This window comes from Sus scrofa, chromosome 8 (assembly GCF_054392235.1).
Source record: "Sus scrofa isolate SSC_HxYL_T2T_F1_AM1 chromosome 8, Sscrofa_HxYL_maternal_Yorkshire_Landrace_v2.0, whole genome shotgun sequence".
Taxonomy (NCBI): Eukaryota; Metazoa; Chordata; class Mammalia; order Artiodactyla; family Suidae; genus Sus; species Sus scrofa.
This window is the reverse complement of record NC_139390.1, coordinates 127,766,833-127,779,906: the sequence shown is the minus strand read 5'-3', so window position 1 is coordinate 127,779,906 and position 13,074 is coordinate 127,766,833. Positions and strand designations below refer to the sequence as shown.

General features: G+C 42.1%; 1 protein-coding gene across 2 annotated transcripts in view; it reads left to right on the top strand.

Moving 5' to 3' along the window:
- The window catches only part of METAP1 (methionyl aminopeptidase 1), a 60,218-nt gene that overhangs the window by 16,730 nt on the left and 30,414 nt on the right, over window positions 1-13,074 (top strand). For both annotated transcript variants that reach the window (XM_003129313.6, XM_084973338.1), the window contains exon 2: window positions 12,252-12,303. In XM_003129313.6, the coding sequence (XP_003129361.1) occupies window positions 12,252-12,303 (52 nt within the window). The remainder of the gene's footprint in view (window positions 1-12,251; window positions 12,304-13,074) is intronic.

Here is a 13,074-nt window from a genome sequence, read left to right as displayed (position 1 = left end):
ACACCTCTGTTATTTTCTGCTTCATGTATTTTGAAATTCTGTTGTTAGATATATACAATTTAGACTGTTATATTATTGTAGTTAATAGATCTTTTAAAAAATGTTTATGTAATTTTACTCTTTACTGTTAGTAATTTTCTTTGTTATTGTTATGTGTCCTGAGGCTCTGTTCATTTTTTAAAAAAACCTTTTCTGTATTCAAATGGGATGTTTTCTTTTGGTCTTTTAGTTCACTGAATCTTTCCTCTGTCATCTTTTTTTTTTTTTTTGTCTTTTTTTTGTCTTTTGTTGTTGCTATTTCTTGGGCCGCTCCCGCGGCATATGGAGGTTCCCAGGCTAGGGGTTGAATCGGAGCTGTAGCCACTGGCCTACGCCAGAGCCACATCAAAGCGGGATCCGAGCCACGTCTGCAACCTACACCACAGCTCACAGCAACGCCGGATCGTCAACCCACTGAGCAAGGGGCAGGGACCGAACCCGCAACCTCATGGTTCCTAGTCGGATTCGTTAACCACTGCGCCACGACGGGAACTCCTCCTCTGTCATCTTTATTATGCTTTTAGGTACATCCAGTTAGTTTTTTTATTTGGGCTATTGTATTTTTTAATTTTAAAATATTCATTTGGTTTTTATTTATTTTTGTCTTTTCTAGGGCCGCTTCCTCGGCATATGGAGGTTCCCAGGCTAGGGGTTGAATCGGAGCTGTAGCCCCCGGCCTACGCCAGAGCCACAGCAACGTGGGATCCTTAAGTCTGCGACCACACCACAGCTCACGGCAACGCCGGATCCTTAGCCCACTGAGCGAGGCAGGGATCGAACCCCCAGCCTCAAGGTTTCTACTCGGATTCATTAACCACTGCACCACTACGGGAACTCCTGTTTGTTTTTTTTTATATCCTCTTTTCTTTGTGAAGATTTTCTTTTTTTCCATTGACTTGAGTGTTTTTGATGGATTGTTGGAGCATTTTAAGAATAGCTACTTTAAAGTCTGTCAGTTAATGCTACCATTGGTGTCATCTTAACATTGGTGTCTGTTGACTTCCCTTGTGAGTTGAAATTGTCTTGGTTTTTTTTTTTTTTAATGACTTGACTTTTATTTTTTATTTTTCTAATTTTTTTGCTTTTTAGGGCTGCACCTGTGGCATATGGAGGTTCCCAGTCTAGGGTTCAAATCAGAGCTACAGCTATCGCAACGGAGGATCTGAGCTGTGTCTGCAACCTACACCACAGCTTACGGCAATGCCGGGTCCTTAACCCGCTGAGCAAGACCTGGCATTGAACCCGCATCCTCAGGGATGCTAGTCAGATTCGTTAACCACTGAGCCACGATGGGAACTCCTATCTTGGTTCTTTATATGCTGAATGATTTTTGATTGTATTCTGTAGATCTTGAATATTATATTATGAGATCTTGAGTTTTGTTTAAATCTTATGGAGAATGTTGATGTTTTAGTTTTAGTTGGCTACTAATCTGGGTAGATACAGCCTATGAGTTCTAACCTGCCATCTTGGTTTCAGTGTCAGTTCAGTTTTCAAAGACTTTGCTAGTCACATCTCTCCCAGAGATCTGGATGATAGTCTCTTAGTTCTGTTCTTACATGTATCTATATATATATATATATATATATATATGTATATTTTGTTTTGTTTTGTTTTTTAGGGCCACACCTGTGGCATATGGAGGTTCCCACGCTAGGAGTCCAATCAGAGCTACAGCTGCTGGCCATAGCCACAGCCACAGCCATGCAGGATCCGAGCTGCTTCTGCAACCTACACCACAGCTCACAGCAGCGCCCACTGAGCAAGGCCAGGGATCAAACCTGCAACTTCGTGATTCCTAGTCAGATTCGTTTCTGCTGCACCACAACAGGAACTCCAGTATTTTGTATTATGAACAACTTTATGGGGTTGCTTTCTGGTGCTTCTTTATGGTATTTTTTGTGTCCTTGGGAATACTGATTTTTAGTCCTGTGGCCAGAAAGCTAGGGTTTTAGTTACCTGCTTCACCGTGTACTTCGTTACTGTGCTTATGTCTAGGCCAGATGACAGGAGGACCCAGGGAGAAGAAAATAATGGCGTTTAGGTCTACTCTTCCTAGACCACAGCTTCACTGATCGGAGAGGAAAGGCCTTTTCCTCAGAACTTGGGCTGCTGCAAGCTCATGTTGTGAGGCACCACCTCAAGATCGTTGGGGTTGGAGTGTGAGAGGACAGACAAGAGAAAAGAAGGTAGACTGTGCTCTGAGCCCTAGGAATTCCCTTTCCTGTTCTTTGAGCCAGAATTAGAGAGCTGCAGCACAGCTCTGTGTTTGTACTCTGGTGGCCGCTTCCATGTTGCCCCTGGTGATTTTGGAGGAGAGAGTGATGGTAAATTCATCACCAGTTCAGTGGTACTTCACGTTTTGGTGTTCTCCAATCTGCTTGCTACTGTTTGCTTTCCACAGTCCTCAAATAGCTGCTCTATACATTCTGTTTGGGTTTTGTATTGGACTAAATCTGTGAATCCTTTGCTTTTATCTCTTTTACAATGAGGTTTCTAATGTCTCTGTTCAATGTTTTATTAAAATTTACACAAACAAACAACCCCAAACCTGGCTTCCTAAGGTTTGCTTTTGTGTCTTTGTAGCTTAGAATTCTGCCAAAGATTGGTCACCCGTTATGTTCACACATCTTGAGCTGCAGGCTCTTCTCTGTGAAATCTGTGTATTCACTGGAGGGTGTGTTCAAATTTCAGGTTCTTCCCAACGCTTTTATCCCCTTTTCTAGTGTGTAGGTTCCACAGTCAGTGATGCTAGTAAGCTGAAAAGCCCATGGTCATCACTAGCTGCCTAATTGCTGTAAGTTTTCATAAGCTAAGAATTCAGGGCCAGGTTGATGTATGTTAAAGATATTTAGGTGCATCATCTTTTCAAATTTAAAACTTAAATTGCTTTTAGAAATAATAAAATTGGTAGTAATTACCATTGAGTACATATTATTGGCTGTACACTTTTACACAGTTTTCCTACTGTTGAGGAAAGTGGAACTTAGAGATTAAACTTTTTCTTCAAGTCTTATAGCTAATAAGTTAACAAGCTAGAGTTCAAGTCTGTCTGATGTCTAAGTCCATGATTTTAGCGTCTGCCCTAAACTTAGTTTAGAAAACAACGTGAGGAGTTCCTGTATGGCTCAGAGGTTGAGGATCCCACGTTGTCAGTGCAGGAGCTCTGGTGGCTCTTGTGGCTCAGGTTCAATCCCTCGCCTAGGGAATTCTGCCTACCGATGGGGTGGGCGAAAAAGAAAATAAAAATGTGAGTTTTGGAGTTCCCGTTGTGGTACAGCGGAGACAAATCCAACTAGGAACCATGATGTTGCGGGTTCGAACCCTGGCCTCTCTCAGTGGGTTAAGGATCTGGCGTTGCCATAAGCTGTGGTGTAGGTTGCAGATGTGGCTTGGATCTGGCATTGCTGTGGCTGTGGTGTAGGCCGGCAGCTACAGCTCCGATTAGACCCCTAGCCTGGGAACCTCTGTATGGCTCCGGTGCCGCCCTAAAAAAAAATAAAATAAATAAAATAAAATAAAAAATGCAAAAGTAAGTAAATTTTAGAAATATATGAGTTTTGAGTTGTTCCTACTTATAACCCTTTATGAATTATAAATTATCCTTAATAATAAATAGACAATATATTTTTCGTAGTATTAAAAAATTAGGCGAAAATACTAAATTTTGGTAACATTTCAAAATGCTCCTTTGACCTCACTCTGATTCCTTCCTCCTCCCTTTCTCGATTTAAATTGGTATGTAAACTTCTGTGCTCTCTAAATGAATTGGTTGGGATAGAGATGTTGTTTTATTTAAGGAAATATGCGTCAGCTTCTATGAGGGTAAAAAAAGATGCTGGGTGAGGCAGAAGTATTTTGTTCACATAACCTATTTAGAAAAGTTTTATAAATAGGTTGTATCAGGTTGCCAACTATATAAAGGCAGATCTTATTTTGCAGTTTTGATACGCATGAATTTAGTTACCACAGATTAGTTAAACTGGTCTTCCGACAACGTGGTAATGACATAAAGGACATACGTCCCTGCTAGCTCTTCAGTCCTCAGATCACTCACTGTGTGAATCGCAGCTGTGCATCTTGATCAGTGACCAGTCCTTCCACTTCTTTCAGAGCCTGTCAGCGATTGGTCCCTGTGCATTTGTCACTCAGTTTTCTTGCAGACAGCAGAGCCTGTAGTTAGTTGCTTTCTGGTTTCTTGGTGATAAACTTAAGTGACATTTTACAAAAATGGATAACTGAAAGAAGGGATTGGCCAACAAAGATGAAAGTGCAACAAAGACACGCTACATGGAAGTTCCCATTGTGGTTCAGCAGGTTAAGAACTTGATGTAGTATCTGAGAGGATGTGGGTTCAATCCCTGGCCTTGCTCAAGTGGCTTAAGGATCCAGTGATGCCGAGTAGGTCACAGACGCAGCTTGGATCTGGCCTCGTTGTGGTTGTGACATAGGCTGGCATCTGTGGCTCTGATTTGATCCCTAGCCTGGGAACTTCCACTTCCATATGGCTGCACCTACAGCTGTAAAAAGGAAAAAAAAAAAAAAAAGAAATGCTACATGATAATGCTGAAAGGAACATAAATGGAGCTGTACAAGAAAGAGCTGACCACAGGAATGCTGACATTGTCCCCCTTTCTAGAGACTAGACATCCATCCAGAGGAACTCAGACAGACTTGTTGAAAAATGAGGAAAATAGTTGTGATGAAAAGAATGGTGTTTCAGGAGAAGTGACATCAACAAAAAACTTTACAGTAAAGGAATTCTCAGAGGTATTGAAAATACAAAGGATAAAATTTGGAAGCTGTTGCAAACCTGGAGAGGAGTATGACAGTTCGCCAAGCATAAAAAAGATGCTCACTCTGTTTACCAAGTTATACAGTGGGAAGAAGGCATATATATACAAACTAGTCTTGATAAGTGTTGTTTTTTGTTTGTTGTGTGTGTGTTTGTTTTTGTTTGTTTTTTTTTTGGTCACTCCTATGGCATGTGGAAGTTCCCAAGCCAGGAATCGAACTCAGACCACAATAGTAACCAGAACCACAGCAGTCACAGTGCCAGATCCTTAACCTTTTAGGCCAACAGGGAACTCCCAAGTTTTTAAATAAAGAAAATACTCTAATTTTCAATATTTCTAATGTTTTAAGTTATAGCATAATAACCAAATATTAGGTTTACTTTTTTTTTTTTCAGTTTCATGTGTATTTATAACCTAGAGTAAGAGACTTTTAAATGACAAAAAATTTGAAGGTCATGGAACATTGTACTTTTCCCTGTTGATTATGAAGATTGCTTTTTACAGTTTATATCTTGAATGGTGGGTTTTTTTTTTTTTTTTGTTTTGTTTTTTTTTCTTTTCTAGGGCCGCTTCCTCGGCATATGGAGGGTCCCAGGCTAGGGGTCTAATCAGAGCTGTAGCTGCCAACCTACACCAGAGCCACAGCAACGCAGCGTCTGCGACTCACACCACAGCTCACGGCAATACCCGATCCTTAAGCCACTGAGCAAGGGCAGGGATCGAACCCTCAATCTCCTGGTTCTTAGTCGGATTCGTTAACCACTGTGCCACGACGGGAACTCCCTTGAATGGTGTTTTTTATGGTTCTACACCACTGTGCAAAGCAAGGGCCGCCTGTATTAAAAACCAGTTTCAGAGAGTTCCTCAGGACCATTCTGTCTTCCAAAAGAGATTTCATGTGGGGTTTGTAGATGAAGATGAGGGAAGACATAAACTCAAGTCTTCATCAGATTGTCCCTTCATTTAAAACCCTTTAATGGCTTTCTCTTGTCATTAGAATAGACCAGATTTTTTTTTCTTTTTTATGGCCACACCTGCGGCATGTGGGAGTTCCCAGGTTAGGGGTTGAATTGGAGCTGTAGCTGCCGGCCCTCGCCATAGCCACAGCAACTGGGGATCGAAGCCGTGTCTGCGACCTACACCACAGCTCAAGGCAATGCTAGATCCTTTACCCACTGAGTAAGGCCAGGGATTGAACCCACATCTTTGTGGGTACTAGTGGGGTTCGTTACTGCTGAGCTACAGCAGGAACTCCCTAGACCAGCATCTGTAACTTGTTCTGACCCCTGCCTGTATCTCTAGCTCTTGTCTTCTAAGCCTCTTTTCATAACACGGTGTATGTTTTCTTTTTAGTCCTTATGACTTAAAACTATGTAGTTAATTGTGTAACTAGCCATGTAATATTTGTGTAGAATGGGCCATATTGTTCATTCCCAAATGCCTAGCATCTAGCGCACTGCTGTAGCTGTAAGGTGTGCTCTGTATTTATATGAGTGAATGAGTAGACTTGTATGCACATATGCGCATGGATCCCCCCCCCCCCATGGAGGTGAATGATTGTTTTCCCAAGATTCTCAAAGTATTCAGTGACCTGAAAAAGTATTGCACTACAGGAAAGGATACAGTGAAATGAATACTCAGCCTATCATCAAACATTAAAGATGTTCACTTTCCAGTCTCAACCTGCCTTTGAGTATTTGGACATATAAGATGTTATATATGGCCTTGAGCAAGCATTTAAAATTGTTCGATTGTCTGTAGAACATAAAATTCATTTTAAAAATGGTTATCTGCATTGAGTTATATTAACATAGTAGCATTTAAAAAAAATCTGTCAATTATTACGTAAGATACATGACAAAGTTGCTTTTGAGTGGGGAGACCGACTGCTCAGCAGATTTCATCTTCTAGAAAATTTAAGTTTCTTCTAGTTTTAGAAGTCTGTTTTCCTCTTCAAATTACCTATTAATTTTTTTTTTAATTTGAAAGGGGATCCTGATTTAATGACATCTTTATTTAGCAGTGGGCATGTATATGTTTTGAAAATACTTTATAGCATATGGAATCTTTAATTTCTTCAGGGAAGGCCATTCGTGGTGGTGCTGCAGCCTTGGCTCTATCAGTAACCTGGGAGACATAGAAGCCACTTCAGCTGTACTTAGTTCTCACTGGTCAGACCTTCAGCTGGTTGTCACAAGCTGGCATAATGAGAATGAATTGAGAATCGTACCAGGCGTAGTTGGTGTGCACATGGTTGGCCTGGAGTTAGGGCAACACTGACGTTAAGGCTGGAAGTGAGGAAAGTCCATGCACGCCCATCACGCTCCATGCGCAGTGGACTCAGACTGGGGTTCTAGGCCCCGCCTTGAATGTCTCTCTTTCCTCCCTCCCTTCGTCCCATCCCTGACCTTTTCCTTGCTTACTACCGTATATGTCTCTGCTGCAGGCTAGACCGGAGGAAGGAAAACAAGAAGCTCCAGTCTGTTTTGTCACTTTTTCCAGTCACATCGATAAGGAGGAATAGTTTGGAGAGGGGAGAGGGAGAAGAGGTTGAGATTGAGGACTGGAGTTAAGGTTTCTTAAAATAAGTCATGTGCCTTTGCTTCCCCCATTTAAAAAATTATGGTGAATAGGGAGTTCCCTGTTAGCCTAATGGTTAAAGGCTCCAGCATTGTCACTGCTGTGGTGAGGGTTCGATCCCTGGCCTGGGAACTTCTGCATGCCATGGGCGTGGCCAAAATATTAAAAATTACCGTGAATAATTGGGAATTGAGTCCTTGAGTAAGTATATGTAAGTGAAAAAAACTTGTCTTTTATTAAACAGGTGAGTGATTGATTTGCGTATCTTGTTGTTCTTTAAGTTTTTGTACCTCATAATCCAATTCAGTTTCTAAAGTATAGCTACCTAGCTACCAAAACTAAAGGTGTCTTTGTTTTTTTTTAAGTATATTCAATTTATAATCTTTTAATCCTTCTTTCTTTTTCGTCTTTATAGGGCTGCATCTGCAGCATATGGGAATTCCCAAGTTCCCAGGTTGGGAGTCAAATCAGAGTTCAGCTGCCGGCTTACACCACAGCCACAGCAACACCAGATCTGAGCCTTGTCTGCAACCTACACTGCAGCTCACAGCAATGCCGGATCCTTAACCCACTGAGCAGGGCCAGGGATCGAACTCGTGTCCTCACAGATACTAGTCATTACCACTGAGAAACAACAGGAATTCTTAAAGGCATCTTCAGTGATGTCTTTGTTATTGTTTTTAATCTGTGATGAGGGGTCTTGAGGTGGACGTGTTGAGCCTTGGAACAGCAGCTCCACAGAGTCATTAGGGACTCGGGCTTCTTGGGGTGTGCTTGTCACTTCCCGGTCACAAGATGGCTGCTTCACTTCAGGCAACATCTCTGGCTTTGAAGCAGGGAAAGGGCAAAGGGTAGAAGATAGTCTTTTTTCTCAGCAGCTTTCTGGAAGCCCCACCCAACAGCTGGACTTAACATTTTTTGCTGGCCAGACTGGGTCACATGGCCACCTGTGTCTTCAGCTAGGATGGAGTGCTTTTAGCAGGGACACCGGGACTCCACTCTAGCAGAGTTCTGTGGCTGTTAAGGAAAAGGCAGAGTGTCCATGAGGCAGGCAGCTTGCAGCCTGTCCTACAAAGTGAGGAGAATAGTTCACATTTCCATCTACAACTAGAAGGAGTCTGTGCATATGGCCACGTTAATCTTTGTTTCTCCTCCCCCAGTTGTAGAGAAAACCTGCCCAGCGCTGGGCTTGGTGATGAGCACTGGTGTGTCAGGGGCTCCTGCACACTGACACTTGCTGTGTGCCAGACACTTTGCTTTCATACACGTTGTTTATTGGCATTATCTCCTTTGATTTGCTAGGTGATCTCCTGGAGATGTCAACCCACTTTATAGGTGGAGCAGCTCAGGATCCATTAAAATGGTTAATAATTATCACCACTTCCTAGACCTTTTTTTTTTTTTTTTTCCTCCCTTGTTTTTTCAGGGCCATACCCATGGCATATGGAAGTTCCCAGGCTAGGGGTTGAATTGGAGCTGCAGCTGCCAGCCTACACCACAGCGACAGCAGTGCCAGATCCGTGCTGCATCTGTGACCTGCACCACAGCTCAGGGCAGTGCCTTAACCCACTGAGCCAGGCCAAGGATCAAACCTGCGTCCTCATGGATATTAGTCAGATTCGTTAACTGCTGAGTTACAACGAGGTCACGACGGGAACTCCACCATTTCCTAGACTTAATGGTAACATTTTAGAGCTTATAATGCTACAGCCAGTACATGGTACAGCTTAGTCACACCTGTGTTTCCTAGTTCCAAGTTTGGTGCTACATCAGTGCTTTGAACTTGAGTGTGCACCCCCGACAGCCACACATCCCCACACTGCAGTGAGAAAGCAGGACCTGTGGTCAGGTAATCCTGGTTTTGAGTCCTTGTTCTGCCACGCATGGTTCTATTATGTAATAGGCAGGTTATTTAGTTTGTGCTTCAGTTTTGTCATTTGTAAAATGGGGACAATGCCATCTTCCATGCAGGGTTTTTGTGAGGATGCAATGAAAGATAGGTGTGTAGGGCCATTTAGTGAATGGTAATTTACAGTTATTATTCTAAGTGTCTTCATACTGTAGTTCAACATTGAGTGTTCCTTTCTTACGTAATAGGTTAGTACTGGAGAAATCACTTACTCCCATTTTAGTTCTTGGGAATTTTCTTTCTTTGTTTCTTTTTTTTTGTCTTTTGTCTTTTTAGGGCTGCATCCGTGGCATATGGGGGTTCCCAGGCTAGGGGTCTAATTGGAGCTACAGCTGCTGGCCTCCGCCAGAGCCACAGCAATGGAACCTCCATAAGACAAGAGTGAAGCTCTAAAAAAAAGATAAAAAATCTTTAATGTTGCAGTTACCTTTAAGGACCCTGTGATCACATTAGTCCCATCTGGGTAAGATGGGACAGTCTCCCCAGTCTCCAGGTCAGCTCATTAGCAGCTTTAATTTCCCCTTTACCTTAATTTTAACCTTCATATTTACAGGTTCTGAGTTTTAGGACATGGACATCTTCCGGCTCCATTATTCTGCTAACTACATCTCCCATCCTTCCAAAAAGACTGAGCTCAGTTTTAGTTTCAAAAAAATCTTTGAGGAGTTCCTGTCATGGCTCAGTGGCTAATGAACCTGACTAGTATCCATGAGGATGTGGGTTTGATCCCTGGCATAGCTCATTGTTAAGGATCCAGCATTGCCGTAAGCTGTGGTGTAGGCTGCAGATGCAGCTCAGATCCCACGTTGCTGTGGCTGTGGTGTGGGCAGGCAGCTGCAGCTCTGATTCGACTCCTAGCCTGGGAACCTCCATGTGACAAGAGCGCAGCTCTAAAAAAAAGATGAAAAAAATCTTTAATGTTGCAGATACCTTTTTTTTTTCTTTTTAGGTCTGCACCTGAGGCATAGGGAAGTTCCCAGACCAGGGGTCAACTCAGAGCTGCAGCTGCCAGTCTGCATCACAGCCATAGCAATGCCGGATCTGAGCTGTGTTTGTGACCTACACTGCAGCTTACAACACTGAATCCTTAATCCACTGAGCGAGGCCAGGGATTGAACCCACATCTTCATGGAATCTAGTTGGTTTCTTTTCTTTTTTTTTTTTTGCCTTTTCTAGGGCCACTCTTGAGGCATGTGGAGGTTCCCAGGCTAGGGGTCTAATCGGAGCTGTAGCCGCCAGCCTACACCACAGCTCATGGCAATGCCAGATCCTTAACCCACTGAGCAAGGCCAGGGATCGAACCTGCAACCTCATGGTTCCTAGTCAGATTCCTTAACCACTGCGCCGTGATGGGAACTCCGAATCTAGTTGGGTTCTTAACCGGCTGAGCCACGACAGGAATTCTGCAGATAACCTTTTTATACGTTTGAAGTCTTTTCAGGTTTTATGTTGTAGTAGGAGATAATGGGTGTGACCTGGGGATTTTGACTCAGCTCTTGCTGGCTGAGGAAGATGGGAGGGGAATGAAGGGGAAGTTGTGAAGATCTAGCCCTAGAGGGAGAAACCAGCCTCTCTGAGGCCTTGGAGTAAATCTTGGGAGAGCAGCTTCAACATCACTGGCATAAATGGGGTTTGATTACTACGTAGTTCTAGGGATTTTTTTTTTTTTTTTTTCTATTTTTTCCTTAGCTTTCCTCTTATCTGTGATTTTGTGTGTGCGTGTGTGTGTTTGCAAAGTTAAAACTTGTAGAAGGAATTCTCTTGTGGCGAAGCAGGTTAAGGATCTGGCCTTGTCACTGCAGTACCTTGGCTTTAGCATGGGTTCAGTCCTTGGCCTAGAAACTTCCACATGCCACGAGTATGGACAAAAGAACCTATAGGAATTTGTGGAATTTCTTAGTACTTGTAATGAGTTATTTGAGTAATTTTAAATTCTTTGCAGACTGTAAATATCAAAGCATACACAAACTCTGTGTTTGGTTGAATAATTTTTCTGATGTATTACTTGAGTTTATTCCTTGAATTCAATTTACTACTTGCATTCATTTTGGCAAATTGAGAAACTTCTCACTACTGGTGTCTGAAATATGTCACATAGACCTGTGTTCCCAAGTGAAAAGTCTAGTCTTTCTAGTCATTTTCCATTCTGGTCAAATTCAGGTATTCATTGAAACGCCGTCATGTGCCAGGTACTCTGCTTGCCTCTGGGGATAAAGTGGTAAGCTTGACAAAGCCCCTTCCCTCATAGCTCGGTCAGTCTAGCCTAGGAGGGCTGTCAGTGCATAGCAGACAAAGTCGGTAGGACCAATTACTATAAATTATGGAAGAATCTGCAAATTTTTTCCTTGTTTTCAGGGTTCGTTTCAATACTTCAAAATAATTTGATGACAGAAAATTGAAATATAGCTGTATTATATTGTAAATGGGTTTTTTTTTTTTTTGCTTATTCGAAGTATGTCATTTGAAGTTTAGGTTGCTTTTTGAAAAAAAAATTTTTTTTTTCTTTTATCCTTTTAGGGCTGCGCCTGCGGCATATGGAGGTTCCCAGGCTAGGGATCTAATCAGAGCTGTTGCTGCTGGCCTACGCCACAGCCACAGCAACTTGGAATCCGAACCACATCTGTGACCTACACCACAGCTCATAGCAACGCCAGATCCTTAACCCACTGAGGCCAGCGATTGAACATGAAACCTCATGGTTCCTATTCGGATTTGTTTCCATCGCATCACAACGGGAACTCCCTGAAATGATTTTTAAAATAGACATTATCATTTGTTAAACTTTTCCATCTATTTAATGTAGTAGTTAACAGATGTTGATTTTTTCGAAACAAAGTTTCCAATAACTATTTCTTATATACAACATCCCTTAAAATGTTTGTAATTAAGGAAGGTGTGACACTGATTTTCTTGTTTGTTCCTTTTAGGAATGCTTTAAAGGAAGTTGGGCTACTCACAAGTTACTACATAAGAAAGCAAGTAAGTACAGTCGCACATCTCTACCATTTGTCTGAGAAGTGGCTCTTTGCCAAGGACAAGAATTCTTCCAGCTCTGAAAGCGTATATTGGAATGTTCTGACAGTATAATCCTGAAACCTAGAACTAGGACATTTTTTGTTCTTTGTGGTATGCAGTCATGTAAATAAAATGCGACTGCGTAATATCCTTGTTAATCTTATATCACACATGTAACATGAAAACACGAGATAGTTGCTAGGGTAGTTGGATCTGACTTGAGCAATAACGGAAAATGTCTTAACCTTTTGGCATCTGGCACCGTCTTCCCTTTGCTAGAAGTATAGGCAAGTACACATGAGCTGTCTGGCTTCATTTAATCAGATGGCTTTTGTTTTTCTTTAGTTTCAATTTCAGTTGCTTTGTCTAACTCAGAATTTTATCACTGTGTTTTTTTGGTGTTTTAATGTTCTTACTTGAAGTCTAATGTTTAGTTTTCCTTTTTGAGGTTACTTTGGGAGACACCACAAAGTGAAACTCTTGGCTGCGCCTTAGCTGTTGCTGTCAGCTGCATGGATCTATCGCTGATTTGAGTGGCCTTTCAGGCTTTGACACCTCATCCTGTAAATTCATGCCAGTAGTGTGGCTGGCTCCAGGCAGATTGTCACAGTTACCTGAAAATTGACAAGGGCTTTTTGTTCTTAAAGCATTGCCATCTTGATGGATGGAGACTTGGCAGAAACACATAGTTCTTGGTATAAGGTTTCTCTTTCAGCTTACTGATTTTTGGTATTT